General features: G+C 58.2%; 1 protein-coding gene across 1 annotated transcript in view; it reads left to right on the top strand.

Annotated features, from left to right (window-relative positions):
• Positions 1-4,257: 4,257 nt before the first annotated feature.
• PRTG (protogenin) overlaps positions 4,258-20,495 on the top strand; it is a 30,345-nt gene continuing 14,107 nt past the window's right edge. The window contains 11 exon segments of the mRNA XM_032232797.1: positions 4,258-4,556; positions 5,206-5,511; positions 14,381-14,525; positions 15,006-15,139; positions 15,329-15,466; positions 16,108-16,266; positions 16,477-16,636; positions 16,998-17,245; positions 18,481-18,645; positions 19,125-19,430; positions 19,949-20,137. Coding sequence (XP_032088688.1) covers positions 4,490-4,556; positions 5,206-5,511; positions 14,381-14,525; positions 15,006-15,139; positions 15,329-15,466; positions 16,108-16,266; positions 16,477-16,636; positions 16,998-17,245; positions 18,481-18,645; positions 19,125-19,430; positions 19,949-20,137 — 2,017 coding nt within the window. The 5' untranslated portion in view covers positions 4,258-4,489.

Here is a 20,495-nt window from a genome sequence, read left to right as displayed (position 1 = left end):
TGTTCACACGAAAAACTAGAACGCAAGAATGACCGTGATTCAAGTTTCCCTAACTCACAGGCTTTTTATTTTTAAAAAAAGAAACATTTTTCTGCAGAAACTAGTTAAATGTTTCCAGGATTGACGCAACTGGCCAGTTCCCTCTTGAGGAAGTCATGCCCAGTTGGAGGACTCTTCTTAACGCTGGAGGGTGGCGTCCCCAGGCCTTCCGTGGTAGGAACCGTGGGGAGCCTGCTGTGGCTGAGCCCGTCCTCGGAAACGTTCCTCCCAGCACCCACGGGGAAGTGGGGGGGCTGCTGGGGCGGGGTCCCTGGGGCTGATGCCAACCGAGGAGCAGCTGTGCCATGAGCACTGCTCTTGCATCGCCAGCCCTGAGCCTCTTTTACCAGCACAGCTCCGGGGAAGGTGGGGTGCTCCTCCTCCTCCTCCTCTCCCTGGGGGAAGAGAGCGCCCCGAGGCAGCCGACTGGGCCTGGGAGCCAGCCCAAGGATCCTCCTTTGGCTCAAGGGGCACTGGGTGCCTTATAAGGAAGCGCCCAGGAGGCCCCGCCCTGGCCTTTCGCCAGGCCAGCAGTGGGAGCCTCTCTCCTCGGCCTCCCCTCTGGGGGCAACCGCCAGTCCACCCCACCCCTGGCTTCAGAGGAGGCCTGTCCCAGAAAGCTTTTGGGGGCTCTGATTCCACGCAAAGGCGTCTCTCGTGAAGCCTCTGCAGCCATGAGAATCTGCTCCTGTACAAGCACACGGATGGCGCTGGGGGGCCGCTTGCTTCTCTGTGGCCCTCGGCTTTTGCCAGGGTGGCCCACGCTGCTGCTGCTGCTGGGCGCATTGCTCGTATAGAGATACACACACACACACACCCCCCACTCGAGTAGTGTTTGTGGGGCTGCCCTGTGGGATGCAGAGAGGCGGAGTCGCTGGGATGCTGGGCGTAAGCAGTGGGCTTCCCGTGCCCAATCCAGGCACCCAGAACTCCGCCCCAGAGGCAGAAGCCAACCCTTCCGTTTCCAGCAACAGCCGCTGGAGCTCCTTTTCCAGGGAAACTGGCAGAGCTTGGAAGCAGGGCAGCTGCTGGGCCCCTCAGGCTGAAGGGGCTCCCCCCACCCCAGCTCTAATGGTGCTAGGGGGTCCTCCGCTCGCTCTCCCTTGCCTGGCCTTCCTGGGGGGGGGAGGGGGGGGCTAAGCACTGCCACAGCCCAGGCCTCCCGGTTGTTGCCCTTCCTTATGGCCCAGCTGGCAACCCCCTTCCCTGGGACCGGGGCAGTCGGGGCGGCCCAGTTTTGAGGAGGAGATTTTGGGCCATTCCTCTACCAGGAAAGGCGGGCTGTCCCCGGAGGAAAGGTGGTTTGTTTTATGTAGCAAAATTATCTCAGTGAGATACATCTCCTCTTATTCTCTTACCTGAGAATCTTACAGCAGGAAAAGTCTGTGCTTGCCTCACTTCTTGGTGCATCCTCACTCATGTGCATGCGGTGGTGTTCTCGGCTTGCCTCGTTCGTGCTAGTTAGACTCCCGTCAGCCACCCCTCCCTCCCTCCCCTCCCCGGGGGCCGGTTCTGCACAACCAGATTGGTGCGGGGAATTGCCCACTCGCTTCACGATCCTGCCAGGCTCAAAGGTCGCCCTCAGCCAGATGCTGCTTCTTCCCCAAGCAGGCGAAGGAGCCACTTGTGGCGCACCTGGACTCTCCGTAAATCCCCCCCCCCCAAATCCATTGGCCCAGCTTTCGAGGAGCGTTTCGTTGTCTGTTGGACCGCTAAGGAGAGTGGATAGGTCTTGCCGCGTAGCATTTCAGTTCATTTTTTTTATTGGAAGTGCTCAACATTTGTTTTTTAATGTTTTCAGGAACAATAAAACATTTTCTATGAAATTTGACTCCAGAAGCACATTCTTGAGAGCTCAAGGGTCTCCATTCTGGCTTGGCCTGGGGAGGGAGGGGGCCTCTGGGGGCCCTCCTGGCCTGGATGCTGCCCCTTTGGCACTCGCCCTCCTCTGCCCCTCTGGACCCAGTGCTTCTCTTTGGGAAAGAGCGAGGATCCTGGGCTGAGAGAGGGGTGCCCGCCTCTTCCTCCCTCCCACAAAAGTGGCATTGGGGCTGGAGGTGAGCTGGACTGGACGGGGAGACCTGGTGGCCACAGGGTTCAAGGGGGGTCCCGAGTTCAGCAAAGTGGCAAGAAGGGAGGTGGCAACTGGGCTCTTAATGGTAACAACTCCAACCCGGTAATGCTTCCATGAGAGAGTGGGGCAAGGTGGCTGGGTGGGAGGACAGCCGTGGGAAGTTTGTGTGTGGGCCCCCTCCCCAAGGGAAGCTTATGGTCACGATTCCTGTGGCCTCCCACCCGTGAGCCTCATTAGGCCGCCCCCAAGAAAGTGCCTCAGGGAGGCTGCCAAAGAGGAAGCCCTGGAAGACTTCCACAGGCCTGCAAAGACCCCCTGGCTCCCACGGGGAGAGACCACCATGGTGGAGCAGGATGTGATCCTGGGGGATCCCGGGGTGGGCAGTCCTGGGTTTCTAGTTGCTGCAGAGAAGCTGGGTGCTCTTCCTAATCTTGGGAAATTGTTTCCAAGTGGAAATGCAGACAAAAGTGGAAATTGTTCAATACGTGGTTCCAGTTTTATGAATGGTATCCACCAGGAGCCCCCTGGCAGCAGTGGTTAAAGGGCAGCATTGCAGGCAAACTCTTGCCCACTGCCTGGAATTTGATCCTGACTGGGCACAAAGGGAACTCGGCCTTCCATCATTCGGAGGCTGATCGAGGTGGATAAAATGAGGACCCAGATTGTTGGGGGCTGACATTGTAAACCTCTGGGGGTGCTCCAAGGCATTGTGGACCCCAAATGTTATGCTATCTAACGATGAGGCTTCATTGCCACCTTCTCTTGGCCTCTGGTTCTGCTTTGGAGCCTCCAGCCATCCTTCAAGCGCACCCCTCCTGTTCCCCCAAAGTAGAGAAGGCCGAACCGGGGGAGGGGGGAGCAGGATGGAGATGAAAAGCCCCTTTGGGACAACCGTGACCAACCAGGCTGGTTGAGACTCCACAGACTTGTACTGAAGGCGCTGAATACCTTTTCCGCAGTTCAAAGGGAATGCTGGAATTCCCAAAGCCAGGATCTCTGCAATTCTTCCCTTTTTCCGCCAGAGGGCAGAGGACCTCCGAGCAGAGTCCCTTGATCTTCCGCTCTGTCCAGCCCAGAAGGGGCGCCTGAAATCCACGGAACCAGGCCGGTTCCCAAAGCAGCAGGTTCCGTGGATGCCGGGGACCGAGTTCTTAGGCTTCCAGATGGACCGGCCCTGCCCTGCGGGGCGACCTTCCCTGTCAGCGGAAACCCCGAAGGCGCTTCTCCAAAGGCCCCGGAGTTGCTCGCCTTTTTCCTTTGAGATCCTTTCGCTCCTCATCCAAGACGCCCCGGAGCAGCCCGTCTCGAGTGAAGCTCCGCGGCCTCTTCGGCGGAAGCTTCCGTTGTCCCGGGAGCGGCTTCAAGAACAAAAGGCCGGCAACCACCCAGGGGAGGAGAGCATGGAACCCGCAGCCGGCTTGCAAGCGCAGCCGCGCCGAGAGCGCCGCCTCCAGCTGGGCTCCCTCGGGCCTTCAAGGAGCGGCCGTCGCGGAGCTGCTCCTCGGGGTTGCGCGAAACTTTGCCGGCCACAAAGGGGGCAGAAGTTGAAGCGTGGCCGGATTGCCGAGGACGGGGCTGCTGGGGGCCTCCGCTCCGCTCCCGGCTTCTCTTGCCACCGAAGGCAACGGAGACCTTCGGCCCAGCCGGCTGCCCAGAACGATCCGCGCGGCCCCCGGCGCTCGCATCGCCTGCAAAGCAACGCCGCCACTTCTTGCGCTTCCTCGGGCTGAGGACGCCCCCCGCCTCCCTCCCCCCGCCCGCGCATTCCGGGGGGTTTGAAGGCGACGGACAGACTCGGCTCAGGCGCGGCCTCCCCCGTCCCCTCCGCTCGCTCGGGGCGGGCTGGGAAAGGCCACCGAGCGCCCAGGAACAAACTGGGTGGCTGGCGGAGCTTTCGGGGTCCGCAAAGCCGCGCTGGGAGGCGGAGGAGCAAGCGGCCGAAGCCGGGGGCCTTTGCGCGCCTCGCCTCCCGCCAGGGACAGGCTGCCAGTGCGCGGGGCCGGCAGCGGGCACGCGCCTCCCTCCCGCCGCCTCTGCCCCGCGGGGCCTGCTCCGGCCTCGGGGGGAGGGGCGAGCAGGGGGTCGCTGGCCCCTCCCCGGCCGCGCCGACGGCCAATGGCGAGCGCCGCAAAAGTAGCGCCGGACCCGCGGCGCGTCCGGGAAGCCTCGCGCCCTCCGCCCGGCCCGGCCTGCCCTCCCCCGCCGGACCCGCGGCGCCCCTCCCCGCTTTTGTGTGCCCGTCTGACCGCGCGCGGCCGGAGAGGAGGTAGAGGCCGGCCGCGGCAGCGAAGCCATTGGGGCTGCGGAGCCAGAGGTCGCGCGGCTGGCCGGCCGGGGAGGGCGATGCCCGGAGAGCCCGCCGTTGTTCGCTGTTAAATGGCGCCCCGCCGGAGCCCTGGCCTCGCCGCCGCCGCCGCCCTCTTCCTGCTCGCCGCCCTCCCAGGTGAGTCCCTTCCCGGCCAGGCGGCGCGCATCTGACCCGGCTCGCCCGGCGCCTCCGGCCCCGCCAGCAGCCCACGGGAAGAAACGCCGCCGCCGCCGCCGCCGCCGCTGCCCGGCCGGCTCGCTGGGCGCACGTGCGCTCTGGGCAGGCAGGCGGCCCTTGGCGAGCCCCGACGGGGAGAGCGCGCTCCTGCTGGAAAGCCGGCCAGTCCGGGGAAGGCCAGAGCCTCGCCTGACTGCGCGCCGGCCGCCCGCTCGCTGCTGCCCGGTCCCTCCCGCGGCTGTGCTCCCGGAGAGCGGCGCGCTGCTTTCGCCCGGCTGCCTGCTCCGCTCAGGAAGCCTCCCCGGCGGGTCCCTTCGCGGGCCTCCCCACGGACGACCCGCTCCCCACCTCCTTCCAGAAAGGGAGCTCGGCCGGCCCCTCCGCCGGGCGGCCCTGCTTGCGGGGAGGGCTTGGTCCCCGGGAGGGCCCCGCTTTTCAGGAGCTGCCGCGTTGGGGGGGGGCAGCGGAAGACCCAGCCGTTTCTCCCCAGGGTCCAAGGCTGCCGGCCACGGTGGGGCCCCTGGGGATGTTGGGTTGAAAGAGGGTCAAAGGCCCCTGGCCAAAAGAGCCTTTCCCTGCTCACCCTTCGCTCCTCTCGCTCTCTTAGGGGTCAGGAGCTTCAGTGAACTGTTTTTCGTAAAAGAGCCTCAAGACGTGACCCTGGCCAGAAAGCAGGCGGTGGTTTTGGACTGCCTGGCCCGAGGGGAGGTCCCCATCACCATCACCTGGCTTAGAAACGGAGTTACGGTTTCTGAGAACGAACAGATCCACTCTCTGTCCAACGGCTCTTTATTTATACGGGAGCCGGAGAGCGGCAAGCCAGGCGAAAGGCCGGACGAAGGCGTCTACCAGTGCTTGGCCCTGAATAAACACGGCGCTGTTCTCAGCCAGAAAGCGCATCTCACCTTTGCAAGTAAGTTTCCACCACTTCCTTTGAGGGTCAGTTCCAGGACATCGCAGGGCGGGGCCTCTGGTTTGGGGCAGGTTGACCTGTCCTGGGGTGCTTCGTAGAAGCAGGTGTGTTCCGTGCTCTGGGCCTTCTCCTCCCACCTGTGCCCGCCTTCCCAGCGGAGGCAGCAAAGGCCCTGGGATCTTGGGGTAGGTTAACTTCTCAGATTCCCTGCGTTTTCTCTGCTTGTCTGTAAGGCAGATAAAGTGGGTGGGGCCAAAGATCCCTTCAAGGTCTCTGGGTAAAATCTGCCTGTCAGTTGTTGGAAGAAATGCCGGATTGAGCCTGCAACCCCATCGTTGCAGGGCAGTTTTTACACATTTGTTTTAATGCACGTCTGGTCTTTATTCCAATTACATTTTAAGGTTAAAGGTATTCCCTACTTCCAAATGGTGGTACAGAATAATTCAGGAGATAAGCTGGGTGTGGAGATTGCAGGCTTTTCGGTGGAGGAGTCCTAAGGAGTCCTATTTTGTGCTTGTGTTCGCTCCCCTGCTTTGCTTTGTCTCTCAAAAGGAGCTGCAAGAAAGGATCTTGGGAATCCCTTTGTGCCCTCCGGCAGGTCCTTTCCCCCAGCTGCTCCATGACCAGGGAACCCTTTGCCCTCAGGGCACGCAGGGGTGGACGTGCCAATGCTTGCAGGAAGGACCCTTTGCCCAGCATCCCTCAAGCAATGCAGCGGGATCCAGCTGTGGGGTGCAGGGGGGGGGGCTGTCCTTCCTGCCATCCACACGGCAGTGTCAGGCCGGAAAGGGGGGAGGTGTTGATGAAGGTAAGGGCCAGCAGCAACAGCTCCCCCTTTGATCTGGCAACAGAGCTGGCCTTTCCGGGGAGGGGGTGTCTCTTCTGCAGCAGGACTTTCTTCTTCCCTGGGAGCTAATAAACCTGTAAGTGGCTGGGAGGGAGGTTTGGGGCTGTGCCCATCTTGTGGAAACTGGGATGAAAGGACATTTATACTGTGCCTTCAGGAATTAAGAAAATACCTCATTGGGGTGATTGTATGGAGTGTTCAGTGACGAGGAGCAGCAAAGCAGCAGCACGTTATGCTCTCCAGAGAGAGCCTAAAGGAGACCCACCCCCTCCCAACTTTTGCCAGCTTTTCAGAGGCTCCAGGGAAGGCCTTTTGCAGGTGCACAACATTTGGGTTGTCGGTTGGCCAACTCCAGAGTTCGCCTGTCTCCACGAATTGGCCCAAAGCGTCTTAGCCTCCTCCAGCTGTGCTTGGCAGCCTTGCTCCTTGAGCTCTTCTGCCTTGGACTTCGTTGATGTCCTGCAGTTGTGTGGCTCCTTCTCCTGGGTATCTCTGGAAGACATCAAGCAGGGGGTGTTGCATTGTTGGGCCTCCCCATTATTTCCAACAATTTGGAGCTCTGCATTGATGATAAAAGCACTTTTCCTGCAGATGGGAAGACTGATAGCGTTTGAATGTTTTGAATGGCCTTTTCCTTGTGTGCTTCAAATATTGCATGTCCAAACTCTGATGTCCATAACTCCTACAATTAATGTGAGGAAGCTGAAAGTAGGTGGAATTAAGCTGCCCGTTGTCTGCTGTGAGGGTCCTTGGGGGATGGGTGGTTGAATTTCCAGCATTTTGTGCTGGGAGGAAAGAGTTTCCCCTGGTCTGTGATGGCTTTACAGCCTTTAAGAACAAAACGACTTTCTTCTTTGTAGCTAAGCTGAACCCCCACATTCTCAGCAGGTGGAGGAGGGGCCTTCCTGCTCTTCCCTTCCCTTCCTCTGGAGAAGCATGGGGGGGGGGGTCCCCGCCCACCTCCCCACCCTGTGGATCTTTCTTCAGACTTTCAGCACCTTCCTGTGCCTCGAGTGCAATCCTGGGTGCTGCCTGTGGAATTCTAACACTTTAATCTGCCATGGAGTTTAAGGCCCCAACACAGAGGGAGCCTAAAAAGTTACCCAGGAAGTGGAGTCTTGTTGCCCTCTCTGCAACCATTCCATTATTCATGTGCAAATTAAGGACTCGCTGGGTTAAAAGGTTAGAAACTGGCCAGGATGAGGTTTAAAAGAGCGGATGACCTCCTCCTCCTCCTCAGGGTGGAGATTTCCATGCCAACTCCTCAGTGATTGCCCTGGATTGTTCCTGAGGAATGCACACACACACACACACACACACACACACCTTATCTTGAGAGGCCATCAAAGTGATGGCATCCTGCAAGGGGGGGGCTGTCTTGGGGGCAGGAAATGATGGGTCTCACATCTAGGCAGCTTCTTCCTTACCTCCCCCTTTTACAGGGGGCCGCAAAGATAAGATAGGGACCAGGCAAAGCCAACCGCAGGGCTTCTCCCGCACAGCAGGATAATTGAGGGTGGTGGAGGGGGGGGAGGTTCCTCCTCTCCATTTTCTTTGTGAGGCACCAAGTGAGGGTAAAATGCTAATATCATCGGAAGAAGAAGAAGATTAAGGGGCTGGGGGCTGGGCTTCTCCTTTGAAGTTGAGGCCAGCCCCCCCCCCCCACCTGCCCTGTGAACTAAGAGGAGCTGAGAGGGACTCTGCAGTCTTCAGCTTGGCTCCCTGTGCCCTGGTATCTCAGCAGGCAGGACTCGGACTAAGGGAGAATCCGGAACACTGCAGACCCGCCTGAAATTATTTCAAACAAACAGCTGTTTTTCAGAGAGAAGAAATTGGCAGATTCATCTACTTTACTACATTTCTAAAGGAAAAGGGGAATAAAGAGAGGGTTATGGAAAGATGGAAACCTACAGTTTTGCTTCTCAACAGCCTGAAGTCCAGAAAAGGAAAGCCAATTCTTTCCCCCCCTTAATAACTATTTCTGTGGCTGGTGGCCCACAGGGACTTTCTCCTCCCCAGATAGTCAGCAAATAAGTTTGCCTAATTAAAAGTTCCTCTAACACCCATGTTAACTGTGGAAGACTAACCCAGGGTTTGTCCCTATCCTCTGGTTTGCATAAACAGATCCTGGTTAGTTTGGGTGGTGGAACAAGAACAAGGCTGAAAGGCAGAAGGAGGAGAATGGTTCCCACTGGGGCTCCCCCTCCTCTGCCTTTGTTGGCTTCCTGCAGCTGCCAAAAGGGCCTCCTGGCCCCATTTCCCTGCTTCTCCGCTGAGTAGCTGGGCCTTTTGGTCCCCGCAGGACCAGGGTGTCAGTCATCAAGGGGCCTGTATGAAGGAAAGCTGGTTGACGGTTCCTGCCCACATGTGCAGAAGCCCCACAGCAGCCGCCTTGGCTTCAGCTTGGCACTGTTTCCCTTGGGTGGCTTTGCTGGCCCAGCTTTAAACTGGGATTGGTGACTTCCAGGCTCATAGTTAGTTACCTTCACCTAAGTGAAGACGCAGGTTGCCTGTTTTGGGTGCTCAGCCGCACTTGCTGCAATCCCCAGAGGGACGGGAAGAAGAGGGGTGGCTTTCTGGCTGAGGCATTTGTGTCCATGCACAGTGAGCCCCAATGCTAAGCTTTTGCCTCGATGCCCAGCCACCCAGCCGGGAAAGGCTTTTGTCTGGGCAGAGAAAGAATAAGAAATGGAAGGAAGGAAGGAGCCAACCAACCAGTGCTGGGAGAGGAGGTGAAGCAGCTGCCCACGCACAAGGGGAGTGCTGGGCTCAATGGCAAGGAGGAAGCAGCATCCTATCCTCAGATCTAATTTGAGCTCCTGCCTCTTCCCCCCTCCTAGCACGTGTGAATGGGCTTCTTGCCGTGGCAGGCAGCTCCTGAGACCCAAGCAGAACGAGGAGCAAATATTCCTCATTAACCCCTTCAGAGCCGTCCGTTGCGCTCCTGGGCCAATATGCAAAGACCGCTAGCAAGTGGCATCGCATGCTGCGGGTTTGGCTGCTGGAAGGAAGGTGGGGCTGAAGGAAGTTCCTTGGGCGCAGAAGATGGATCTCCTCTGGATCCTGGGCTTTGCCAAAGAAGGTGCTTCTCTGGCTACCATGGGGGCAAAACTGGCAGCAGAAGTGAGAAGCGGATGGGAAGCCACCAGGACCAAGCAGGGTGTTCTGGCTGCTCCTGGTGTTCTTCAGAAAGAAGCTGCCTTAAGGGGAGCAAAAATTCCAGCCTGATTGGATTTACAGCAGACTTGACATGCAGCCCCCCTCACATGTGTATGTGCCCAGCAGGACCTTTGAGGCCTCCGTCCCTCTGGCTGGTTTCCCTAAGCAACTGTCTTGTTTACAACATCACGAAGGCTGCTGGAAATTGCATCTCTTGTCCAGGGCTACCCGCTCGCCATTTTCTACCCCAAGCAAGAAGCTCCACTATTTGGCTGCTCCGTGACAATCTGCTGTCACACGGTCTGTGTGGGGCTCAGGGCACTATGTTCAGCCAGCTGTGGTGGCTGGTGAGCCATAGTGGAGCAGCATGGGAGATGAGCTCCGGCAGTTGTGGGAGGTGCCAGCTCAGCAGTTGGGCTGCCATTCTTTGTGTCCATTATTGGGCACAGGGGGCTGTCTTGGTCCTCAGAGCATCCGTCAGGGAGCAGTGCGGGGCCTTGGCTGCCTTGCTGGAGCAGGAGAGCAGAGTCCCACATCTGGAGAGTCTTAGCTGCTGCATGGGGCCGAGCGGTTCCCAGGTGGAAAGTCTCCCGTGGGCTTCCTTTCTAGGGCTGGTGTTGAGCCCTAAAGGCTCAGCGGCTGCTCAGGAGCCCCGGGATGGTCCCCTTGGGGGAGAGCAGCAGGGAGAGTCTTGGGTCGGGTGACAGCTGGTGTTTACTTTGTGCTGAGATGTGTTAAAACACTTCAGGGTTCTTTCCTTCTTTTCAGTCGCTAGCTGCATTGAGCTCCCAGGGAAGGGAAGGGCAGCTGCTGTGCCTTCCCTCCTTTTCAGGACTCTGTGAAAAAAACCGAAGCAAAATATGGCAGGGAGGAGCCACGGGGCTCCCGTGTGAGGATGCGCTGTGCTCAACAAGCTCCTCGTCTGGCCCAGGGAAAGAACCACTGGGATCCTACAGGAGAGCCGCCTCGGAAGCATTTTTGTCCGCTCTCCCATTGGCTGGGGAACAGCTTGGCTGCTGTGTGTGTGTGTGTATTCCGAGCTCAAGCCGCAAGGTGCCCTTTAAGGGCCCATGAAGGAAGTGAGCCCCGGGGCGTCATGCTTGGCCTCGCTGCCTTTGGCTTCCCGGAGCTCTGGAAGATGTCGTTGGGCTGGGAAAGTGACAGGAGGAGCGGGCATCGCCCAAGTGGCACAGCCCAGGGCAATGGTGCAGGCGGCAGGGAAAGATTTTCTGAAGATTTGCTCCTCCCCATTTGGCGCCAGGCCCAGAGTGCAGGGTATTCTCCAGCCCTCGGCTCCTTCAAAGGCTCCGTGCATCTCTGGACCTTCAGAGCCGGGGTGCAGCTTGACAGGGTTGGGGGTGCGTCCCGTGGCCCTCCCTGAAGAAGCTGCTTTTGAGGTTTGGGCAGAGCAGAGTAGAACCCCTAAGCAGGCAGTTCCGTGAAGGGAGCTGATCCCATCCGCCCCCGAGCAAAAGAGGAGGGGGGGGTCTTGGGGGTCTTGTCTCTCTGCACCTGGGATTGATTTCTGCTGCCCACTTGCACATCTGTGAGCAGCTTCTTTGCCACCCCAGACCCAGGTCAAAGGCCAGAAACTTCTATCCAGGAGCCCAGATGCACCGGGATCCTTCCTTCTGGTTTGGTGCTGGGGAGCCTTTTAAATGCCTCTCCTTTACTTTAAAGCTAGAAGACAACGGCCTCCTCCTCCACCACTGGGAGGGCAGTTGGGGGAAGAGCCCCCCCCCGCCCCCAGCAAGGGCTCTCCTCCTCCGAGGTCCTCATTTCCACAGCATCCTCCACCTCTGTGCTCCGCAGCTGCCTTCCCATTTCCCAAACTGAAAAGAAAAATGTGTTCCTTGTTATAAATCCAAAATCACATTGCAGGTTAGCCTGAATGGAGGAAGGACCAAACATTCCTGATTTGCTTGTAGAGTTTTGAGTCTGTGGGTATCAAGAAGCTGCCATTCAAAACGTACCGGAGGCAAACACTGGAAAGGAAGAAGGCTGCTGGGCTGGGAGTCCTGGGAGTTGCTTAGCACGGACACTGGATGCTCAGGGAGCAAAGGGGGGCCTGGCTGATAGGTGCTCTGGACAGGAGGGATTCCCAGGGCAGGGCAGGAAACGCCACAGAGGCTGCTTCCGAAGTGGCTTCTCCGTCCCCATGAAGGCCTCTCTTAGTTCTCTCTTCGGCCCTTGCAGTAGCAACCCCTGGGCTGCTTCGTAGATCAAAGGGCAGCTTTAATGACGCCCCAATGCATGCGCGGGAAAAGCAAATGGGCTCACAACTAAAACCGTCTGAGGAGGGTCTCTTGGCTTAAAGCCCCCCCCCCATCCCCAACTGCTGGGCTGCTTGCGAGAGACAAAAGCTGCCTGGCCACACAGAGCCCACCGGGGCGTGAGTGCGCCCGGCATTCCCGTGGGCCAGGGGGAGGTTGCCAGGGTTCCTGGCTGACCTCTGGAAGCCCAGGCCACACTTGGAAGCACCAGGCAGCCGCTTCTCCTGCTCCGGCCAGCGCAGCTGACCCCACCGCTTCCCTCCAGTCTCCAGATTCGCATTCTTTTGTTGGGGGGGGGGGAGGCGGACATTGCTGAGGAAGGCTATTCATCTGCTCAGAAGAGGAGGGGTCCGGCAGAGAAGGGGGGGGCTTGGGGTCACCAGGGCCCTCCCCAGCTTGGCCGGCCATCAAAGAAGATTGAGAGGGGGCCTCTTTTTCTCCAGCTCTACAAAGAGATGGACGGCTCGGGTTTCAAGAGGGCAGTTCTCCTGGCCCTCTGCTCTCTTGCACGGAGGCCGACCCTGCAGAAATGCTGCCCCCTGAACCTGCCCCTCCCCCCCAGGCCCCCTGCACATCCTGCCCTGCTTCCCTCCCCTCCCTCCCCGTGGAATGCCTATCCACATGCCTACTCCTGCCCTTCCCTTCCGGAGGGTGGCACAGGCCTCCTGATCTGCCCTAGCGATTTGTACCCAGTGAGCGCTTCTGCAGATCTCAAGGCCTGGTGGGGAAGAGGGCCGGGCGCTCTCTGCCTTCCCTGGCCAGGAACTCTGACGGGGGCGAGATTTGGGCCATTTGGAAGCAGGCTGTGATTGGCGGGAAGGAGATTTGCTCACTGCAAGGCCTTTGGGGGGGGGGGACACACCAGCTGCCCCTGCCGCTATGAGCTCCTCTCTTTCCAGCCTTGGCCCCCGGGCCTCCCTGGGCGGTTGGCTTTTTAGCTTCTGCTAAGGGTGACATTAGATTTGGGGCTCAAAATCCCCTCCCCCTTTACCCGCTGCTGTTGGAGCCAGTCTTTGGCACAGGGCACTCCTGGCACAGCAATTGGCCATCGTGCCTCCTGAAGGGCCCCCTCCTTTTGCCGGGGAAAAAGCTCTTTGCAAAGGAAGGGAGGGGGGGAGGAGGAGGAGGCACATGTGGCCTGTCGCACGGAAAGAGAGTCGGTTGGCTGCCATGCACTTGAATCATCCTTTCTCCATAGGTCTCAGCTACAGTCTGGCTGCTGTCCAAGAGGCAGGAGATGGGAAGGTGACTCAATGCCACGGCGAGAGTCCTGGGGAGGGGGGCGCTCGGGGAACTGTACCAAAGGTCTCCCTTGGGCACAACTGTGTTTCTTTCCTCTATTTCATTTGGGGGGGGCACCCCAGAGCTCGCCCTGCTTCTTGTGGGTCAGCCCTCCTGCGACTGAGAGCTGTGTGGAGCAGCCCCTGGTGGGATTGATCCTGGCAGTGGTGATGAATAGGGCCTGGCAGGAGAGACAGATGGCTGGGACCTTCCCTCATTACTGCATCTGGAATGCCCCTTCCTCTCTATCCACAAACGCTTTTGTTCCATCTCTCCAGCAAGAGGGATTTATTATGCCTCTACACCTCTCCAAGGGAAACAGAGTGCTGAAAAAACAGCCCCTCATGCTTTGATCCATGTGTTGCTCAGCACACGCGGGCACATACACAGACAGACAGACAGACACAGACACACGCACAGGCACCATTCACACTTCTGGCAATTCTGTTGCAGCAGAGCAGGCTGGGCGGAAGGTGGGGGGGGGAGGGTCCCTGCAGGGTCCCTGCTTCCCAGGATGCTCTTCTGGCACAGGGCCCCCGTTGGCTCTCCCGCCAGCTCCACTCCCGCTTGAGAGCCATGGCCCTTAGGCCTACCTACTGCCCCATGCCGCTTTTGAAGGCTGGGTCTAGCCCTGGGGAGCGGACCCAAGGCAAAGGCCCTTCCTCCTTTGCTCTGTCCTAGGAAATGTTCTTTCATGGCGCTCCCTTAGTGGCCCTCCAGGAGAGTCATGGGCTGTACGCTCCGTTTCCTCTGTGTTGGGGTAACGGCAGAAAGGGAGGTGGATTGGGGGGGGGGCTTGGAAAAGGGGGTCCTCCTGTCTTGTTTTGTGAAGAGAGCAGAGCCCAGAGTGCCCAGGGAGGCATTGGGGAGTCTCTGTAATTGACTGGCGCTGCATCCAGACTTCTGTGCTGCTTCACTCTGGAGCGTAGGGGAGGGCAAAGAGGTGGGTTGCCCAGCAAAGAAGCCAGAGAGACTCCAGGCAGGCAGAGGGGCTCCTGCCTGCTCAGTTGACCCTAAGAAGACCTTGCTGATAAGAGGCTCCCTCTTATCGGCAGCACTGCAGTTTATTGAAGCTCAACTGAGCAGTGCTGATAAAGCTCCCGGGAGGGTGGGGACGGGGAGCCTGCCTTTCCCAGAGCGATTCCCAGGGGGGCTCCTGGCCGCCTTCCCCAAGGCCTCCCGGGATTCCTCGGAACCGGAGCAGGTTAACCGGATCCGTTGTGCTGCTGGCCTTCCTTAAGTGCACTGAAAGGCAGAGCTCCCCCCTTCCCCATTGGGGCTCAGCCTCTCCTCTTCCCCCTCCTTGCAGCCCTCTCTGCCTTTGAAGTCCAGCCCCTCCCCACGGAAGTCCATGAAGGGGGCGTGGCTAGATTTGCCTGCAAAATTCCAGCCCACCCTCCAGCCATCATCACCTGGGAGGTGAATGGGACAGCGCTGCTAATGGAGACGGACAGGTAAGCTTTCAGGGTTTCTCCTAGGCAGCGCTATACCGCAGAGGGTGGGACATGGGCCGCCTCCCTTTCAGTCCGTCCCATAGCCCTGTGAGGGGAGGCGGGGTGGGGGGAGGATGCGAGTGGGTCTCTCCTTCGACCGGAGTCTGCCGCCTGTCTTGGTTGTGGGTCGACTCTCCAATCGTGCTGAAATGCAAAAGCAGCAGCGCTCAGACAGACGTTTCTTGCTTTGACTTTGAGAAAACGAATGGGTGACGTTTGAGGCCAGTGCTGGGTTTAAGAAAATGCGGCTGTGTTTTGTGCAATTTGGGAACACGATTCCGCCTTCCAAAATGAGGGTTCCCTGTTGCAGCCTCCCCCAACCTAATCCAGCTGGGCGGTGGTCCCCCTTCCTGGCTCTGGGCCAAAGCAGCCCAAGAGGCTTGCAGGGCCCCTGGGAGGTACAGAGGGGCTTCCCTTCCTACCCCCATTCTGTCCTTCCAGGATAACTGCGCTGCCCTCCGGAGTGCTACAGATCTATAGTGTTGAGCCAAAAGATGCAGGGAGTTACTCTTGTGTTGCTACAACAGTTGTCGGCCGGCGGAGGAGTGGCGAGGCTAAACTCACCGTTGCGCCAGGTATCCAGAAAATATTGCTGCTTTTCGAGCATTGTTGCCAGCAAACATTGAGTGTATCCGGGTGTATCAGGTGGAAACGGGTCTTCACCAAAGTGCCTCCCTCCACAATTCCATTTCTAAGGCTTGAGGTGGTCCACATTTGATGTATGTGGACAACACATTTCTATTGTATGCATTTTTTTCCAACAGCTACCAATACCAAGCTCTTCCATAAGCCATCCATTATAGCTGGCCCCCAAAATATGACAGCTTCTCTCCACCAAACAGTCATCTTTGAGTGTGTGGCCATCGGGAATCCAAAACCAATTGTGTCCTGGAGTCGCCTTGGTGAGTGCTGAATGGTCCACATTGTCTCTTTGGCTTCCAGCTGTGGGAAATGAAAGCTGCCACAACTTGCAGGTGGCATGAGGGAGAGTAAGTGGGAACCCCTTTGAGTGTGCCACCTTCATTGTTGCTGCCTACAGTTTGGCATGTGAAAAGGGAAATTGTCCCTTTGAAGTTCTCAGTCAGTGCCCCAAAGTTGGAAAGGAAAAATGGGTTGGAGAGAACAGTCATTTCTGGCAGCTGGTGGGCATGACTGTCTTTTTCCAGCTGATGGGCATCTCAGTCTGACTTGTGGCAGAAACTCCTACACCATCCATGCTAGCTGAAAAGAGTCCATTTGCTTGTCTTCCGCTAAATGCTTCTGCACATCGCAAGATCAGCTGGTTGTGCAATCCTTGTGTACCCTGAGGCACAAGCATCAAGAGTGGGAGGAGCAGGCTGTTCAACGGGGAAAAGGCCAGGGCGGTGGGTCAGAGCCATTCCTATCAGGGAAGTTAGGGGTCTGCTGGCATTTCTCCAGAGGTCCGACATTTGGATGAGTGCCTGAGGTTCCACTTCACAGAGATTTTAGAGGGGACGAGGCAGCCCAGGGTGGGAAGAACCACAAACCGAGGCAGGTGGTTGAAATGTCCCTCTCAAAACAGACCACAAGTCCATCGATGTTTTCAACACACGGGTGCTTGGAAATGGGAACCTCATGATCTCGGACGTGAAGGTACAACATTCTGGTGTGTACGTTTGCCGTGCTACGATCCCTGGCACACGCAACTTCACCACTGCAATGGCAGCACTGCTGGTGTTAGGTGAGGAGCACGTTGGAGGAGATTCAGCTCTGGGCAGGGATCCAAGATGGGCTTTCAAGCCAAACTCTTTTGACAAACGGCACAGGCTGCCTTGGGCCAAGGTGGGCCAGGCTTTCTGAGGCTCTCAGAAATGGGTCCCGGGAGGTACAGTTTGAGGCAGTTTTTAGAAAGGGGGAAGGTGAAATGGAACCCGCTTGGTGTTTCCTCCAGCCCCCCCTGCCTTTGTGGAGTGGCCGGAGAGCTTGACCAGGCCCCGAGCTGGCACAGCCCGTTTTGCCTGCCAGGCAGAAGGCATTCCGACACCCAAGATATCCTGGCTGAAGAATGGCCGGAAGATCCATTCCAACGGCAGAATCAAAACCTACAGCAGGTAGGGAACAGGCGGCCTGGTTCTCTGATAACAAGGGGTGGTCCTTGGTGGTGGTGGTGGTGAGGGACAGACGTGCAGCTCGGGAGGAGGACTGGGCCTGCTCCTGGGAGAAGTGGAGCAGGGCCCTTCCTTCCGCTGAGGGTTCTGCCCAAGAGGTGCTTGAGAAAGGCTGCTCCTCCGTGGAAGTGGAATCTGATGAGCGGAATAAGAGCATGGCAGGAGCACTCGTCACCCCCTTCCCAGCACTGCTCAGTGGGTGAGAGTTAAAGGCCCGGATGAGTCTGGCCTGGTGGACGCATCCTTTGCCTCTCACCTGCCTGATTTGGCTCCCTCCTAATGCCTTCCCTCTTCATCTTTCCAGTAAATTGGTGATCAACCAGATCATCCCTGAAGACGATGCCATCTACCAGTGTGTGGCTGAGAACAGCCAAGGGTCTGTCCTTGCCAGGGCACGCCTGACGGTGGTCCTCTCCGAAGACCGGCCCAGCGCCCCTTGCCACGTCCACGCAGAAACCATGTCCAGCTCGGCCATTCTCTTGGCCTGGGAGAGGCCGCTCTATAATTCAGACAAAGTCATCGCCTACTCGGTGCACTACATGAAGGCGGAAGGTGAGTTGGGCAGGGCTGCTGTGGGCCGCGTGGGCCGCGGAAAGAGAGCGGCTGCGAAAGGGAGGGAGGGATGAAATGCTCCTGGTGCCAGGAGCCTCCCGGGTCCATGTGGGACCAACCACGGAGCTGCTTCTGCATGCGAGCTCCCTTCAGGGTTTTCAGAAACAGTTAGAGGCAGCCATAACTTCCTTCTCATCATATTGTACATTTTGGCATTTATTAAATACTATTTTAAAAGATTACCAGATCTTTGGAAGGATAAATATTGCATAAATTAGTTGAATGATGGACTGAAAAGCTGATATTGATTCATTCCGGAAAATGGCTCTATTTAACTAGTGCGTCCCTAGGAAAAAGGCCCATTCGGAGGGGCAGGGATTGCTGGCAAACGGTCCTTTTGAGAGTAACGGTGGGCTTCCAGCGTGTCCTGGAAGGGGGACCGATCTCCGCACTGGAGGGGAAGCAGGCGGCTGAGCCCCATCTGCTTGAGCCTTGTGAGAGCAGAAGGCTGGCCTTGGGAGGCTTCGAGCTGGGCCCCAGGCTGAGGCTCCTGAGGGCCCTAATTGATGGGAGGGGGTGCGGAGGGCTTCTTGGCTTTCTGTTTCCCAAATGGGGTGGGGGGCTTCTCACACAGCAGATAGTTTTGCTACTTTGGCAGCAGTTCTCCAACGTGGGAATTGGGCTTGTGTGTGTGTGTGTGTGTGGGTGTGTGTGTAAGAAACGAGGGTCCCTTGAGGGGGCCTGCTCTGGAAGTTGATAGCGGGGAAGGGCGATGGTGGGCATGGGAAGCGTGGGGCAGTGCCTGATGCCTTGTGAGGGAGTAAGAGAGAAGATGGAGGGAGATGCCTGGAAATCAACGGGTGGAATGTCAGCCATGGCCGTCCTGCTGACCTGGAGGAGCCGATGCTGCTTCCGCTGGGTGGGCATGGGGGTTGGGGGGGGGTGCCTTTTCCACAGCGGAGAGGCTGCTGACGGGCTTTGGGTGCTAAGGAGGGTCCAGAGTAGTTGCCAGCTCTTGTCTGCTTCGGAGGCCTTGGGAGGCTGTGCCGGACGGACATCCAGCCTTTGGACATCAATGGCCACAGAATGCTGCTAAGGAGCAAAAGAGGCTCTGTTTTAGATCAAAGCCCATTTTCCATCCAGATCTCACCCACTTCCTGCCCTGTTCGTGCCGCTTGGTGGCTCTGAGGGAGCCTTCCGTTCTAGATGCTCCTTCTGCTGTTACTGTGTTCCAGGCTTAAACAATGAAGAATACCAAGTGGTGATTGGAAATGACACCACCCACTATATTATTGATGACTTGGACCCTGCCAGCAACTACACCTTCTACGTGGTGGCCTACATGCCCCTGGGGGCCAGCCAGATGTCTGACCACGTCACTCGGCCTACCCTGGAAGACGGTACTGGCTTCCTTGCTGGAAAAATGGCCACGAGAGACCCAGAGCCCAGAGCGTGGGCTGGGGGGGGGGAAACGGCAGGTGGCAACAGTTTAGTCCATTGAGGAGAATCCCCCCTCCTAGCTCTGTAAGGGAGGGGTCTGCATCCTTAGGCCCACCGAGCTGCCACAGGCCAAGGGGGTCCCGGGGGGTGTGTGTCTTCAGGAGCATCTCTGGCCCCAGCAGCAGAGGCCTGGCTCCGTCTGTGCCTGGCCGCTTCCAGCCCTTTGAGGAGAGTCAGAGTCTCTCTGGAACAGAGTCCTCCCTATGGACTAGAAAGCTGTGGAAACATATCATGAAGAAGATAGAAGTGGGAGAAGCAGGGAAGCCCTTCTGCCAAGGCCTCTCTCTCTCTCGGTCCCTTAATGCTCCATTTCCCCTCCAGCCCGCAGCCCCCCTCAGGCCCCGGGAGAGGCTGACTGTCTTCCTCCTTGCCTCCTTAGTGCCGCTGAGGGCTCCCGAGCTCAGCCTGACCAGCAGAACCCCCTCCGACGTCCTCATCTCCTGGCTGCCCATCCCGGCCAAGTACCGGCGAGGGGAGGTGGTGGCCTTCCGCCTTTCCTTCCGCCTCAGCACGGAGAGCAGCATCCAGGGGCTGGAGCTCCCGGGGACCACCTACGAATACCTGCTCCGGGGGCTGAAGCCCGACAGCATCTACTTGGTTCGCATTTCTGCTGCCACGAAAGTTGGTTGGGGCGAGGCCTCTCTGTGGACTTCCCATCGCACCCCAAAAGCCACCAGTGTCCAAGGTGCCTTTTTCCTCCAAAGGAGCAGCAGAGCTATTCTGCCTAAACGGAGCTCCCCCCCCCCCCCCGAGGAAGGCTCAGAGGTGGCCTGGAGGGTCCGGGGGCCGCCCAGTCGGCGTAGGCCGAGGGGGCTTTAGGCAGGCTGCTCCCAAGCAACGTGGTGGCTCTTCCTGCATACGTGTGTTTGTAAGGAGCAAAAGGCAAGTAAAGGCAGGGAGAGGGGAGTTCCGGGCAGAAGAAGACGTCGCTGCTAAGGTTGCCAGAGAATCCGGGGTGATCTGGCTTTCTTCACAAGCGCTGGGGCCGGGGGGGGGGGTGGACCCCTTTCTTTTGGGTTGAGCGATGAGACGGTCAGCCATATAATTTCAGCAAACAAACATGTCTAATTTGGCAGGGTTGCCTCCCACCCCCTGCTCAAATCAACGCGTGGCCAACCACTCGGGTGCCCAGGGTTGACCGGCTGTCAGAGGGAGGTGTAAGTCCTGCCCTCGGGTGAACCTTTCCTCTCCCTTCTTTCCCAGCACCAAAGTCTCCCGAATTGCGCCTGGAGCCTCTCAACTGCACAGCAATCACCGTGAAGTGGCAGCAAGAGCTGGCAGACGTGGCCGCCGTCCAAGGCTACAAGCTGTACTATAAGGAAGAAGGCCAGCAGGAGAGCGGGCCAATTCTGCTCGGGGCCAGCGATTCCACCTACACCATCGGCGGCCTGGGTGAGCAGGATGACCCTCTCAGCTCAGGGGGAGCTCAGAGAACAAGGAGGGTGGCCAGAGAAGGTCAATCGTAGCCCTTTTGAGGTAGCCCAGACGGGGCCCAACTTATTCGTGGGCAGCCTGGAGGAAGCAGTTGGTGGGGGGGGGGGGCGTATTTGCTGCTGGTGCTGGAATATTGTGGGTGTTAGAAAGGATAAGGGGCAACCGAATGCTCACAGGTGGTGCTTAAGCTAAGCTAATGCTGCAGGTTGTTCACTGGGTGGGAGCAGCCGAACCATCTCTTTGGCATCTGAATGGGCCCAGCCGATTAGGAGGTGTGTAGGAAATGAGCATCTCCATGGAAACGGAGACCCAGGAG

The sequence above is a fragment of the Thamnophis elegans genome, chromosome 16 (assembly GCF_009769535.1).
Source record: "Thamnophis elegans isolate rThaEle1 chromosome 16, rThaEle1.pri, whole genome shotgun sequence".
In the NCBI taxonomy this organism is placed as follows: domain Eukaryota; kingdom Metazoa; phylum Chordata; class Lepidosauria; order Squamata; family Colubridae; genus Thamnophis; species Thamnophis elegans.
Note: the sequence above shows the minus strand (reverse complement) of the source record. Positions and strands in the feature narration are given on the sequence as shown.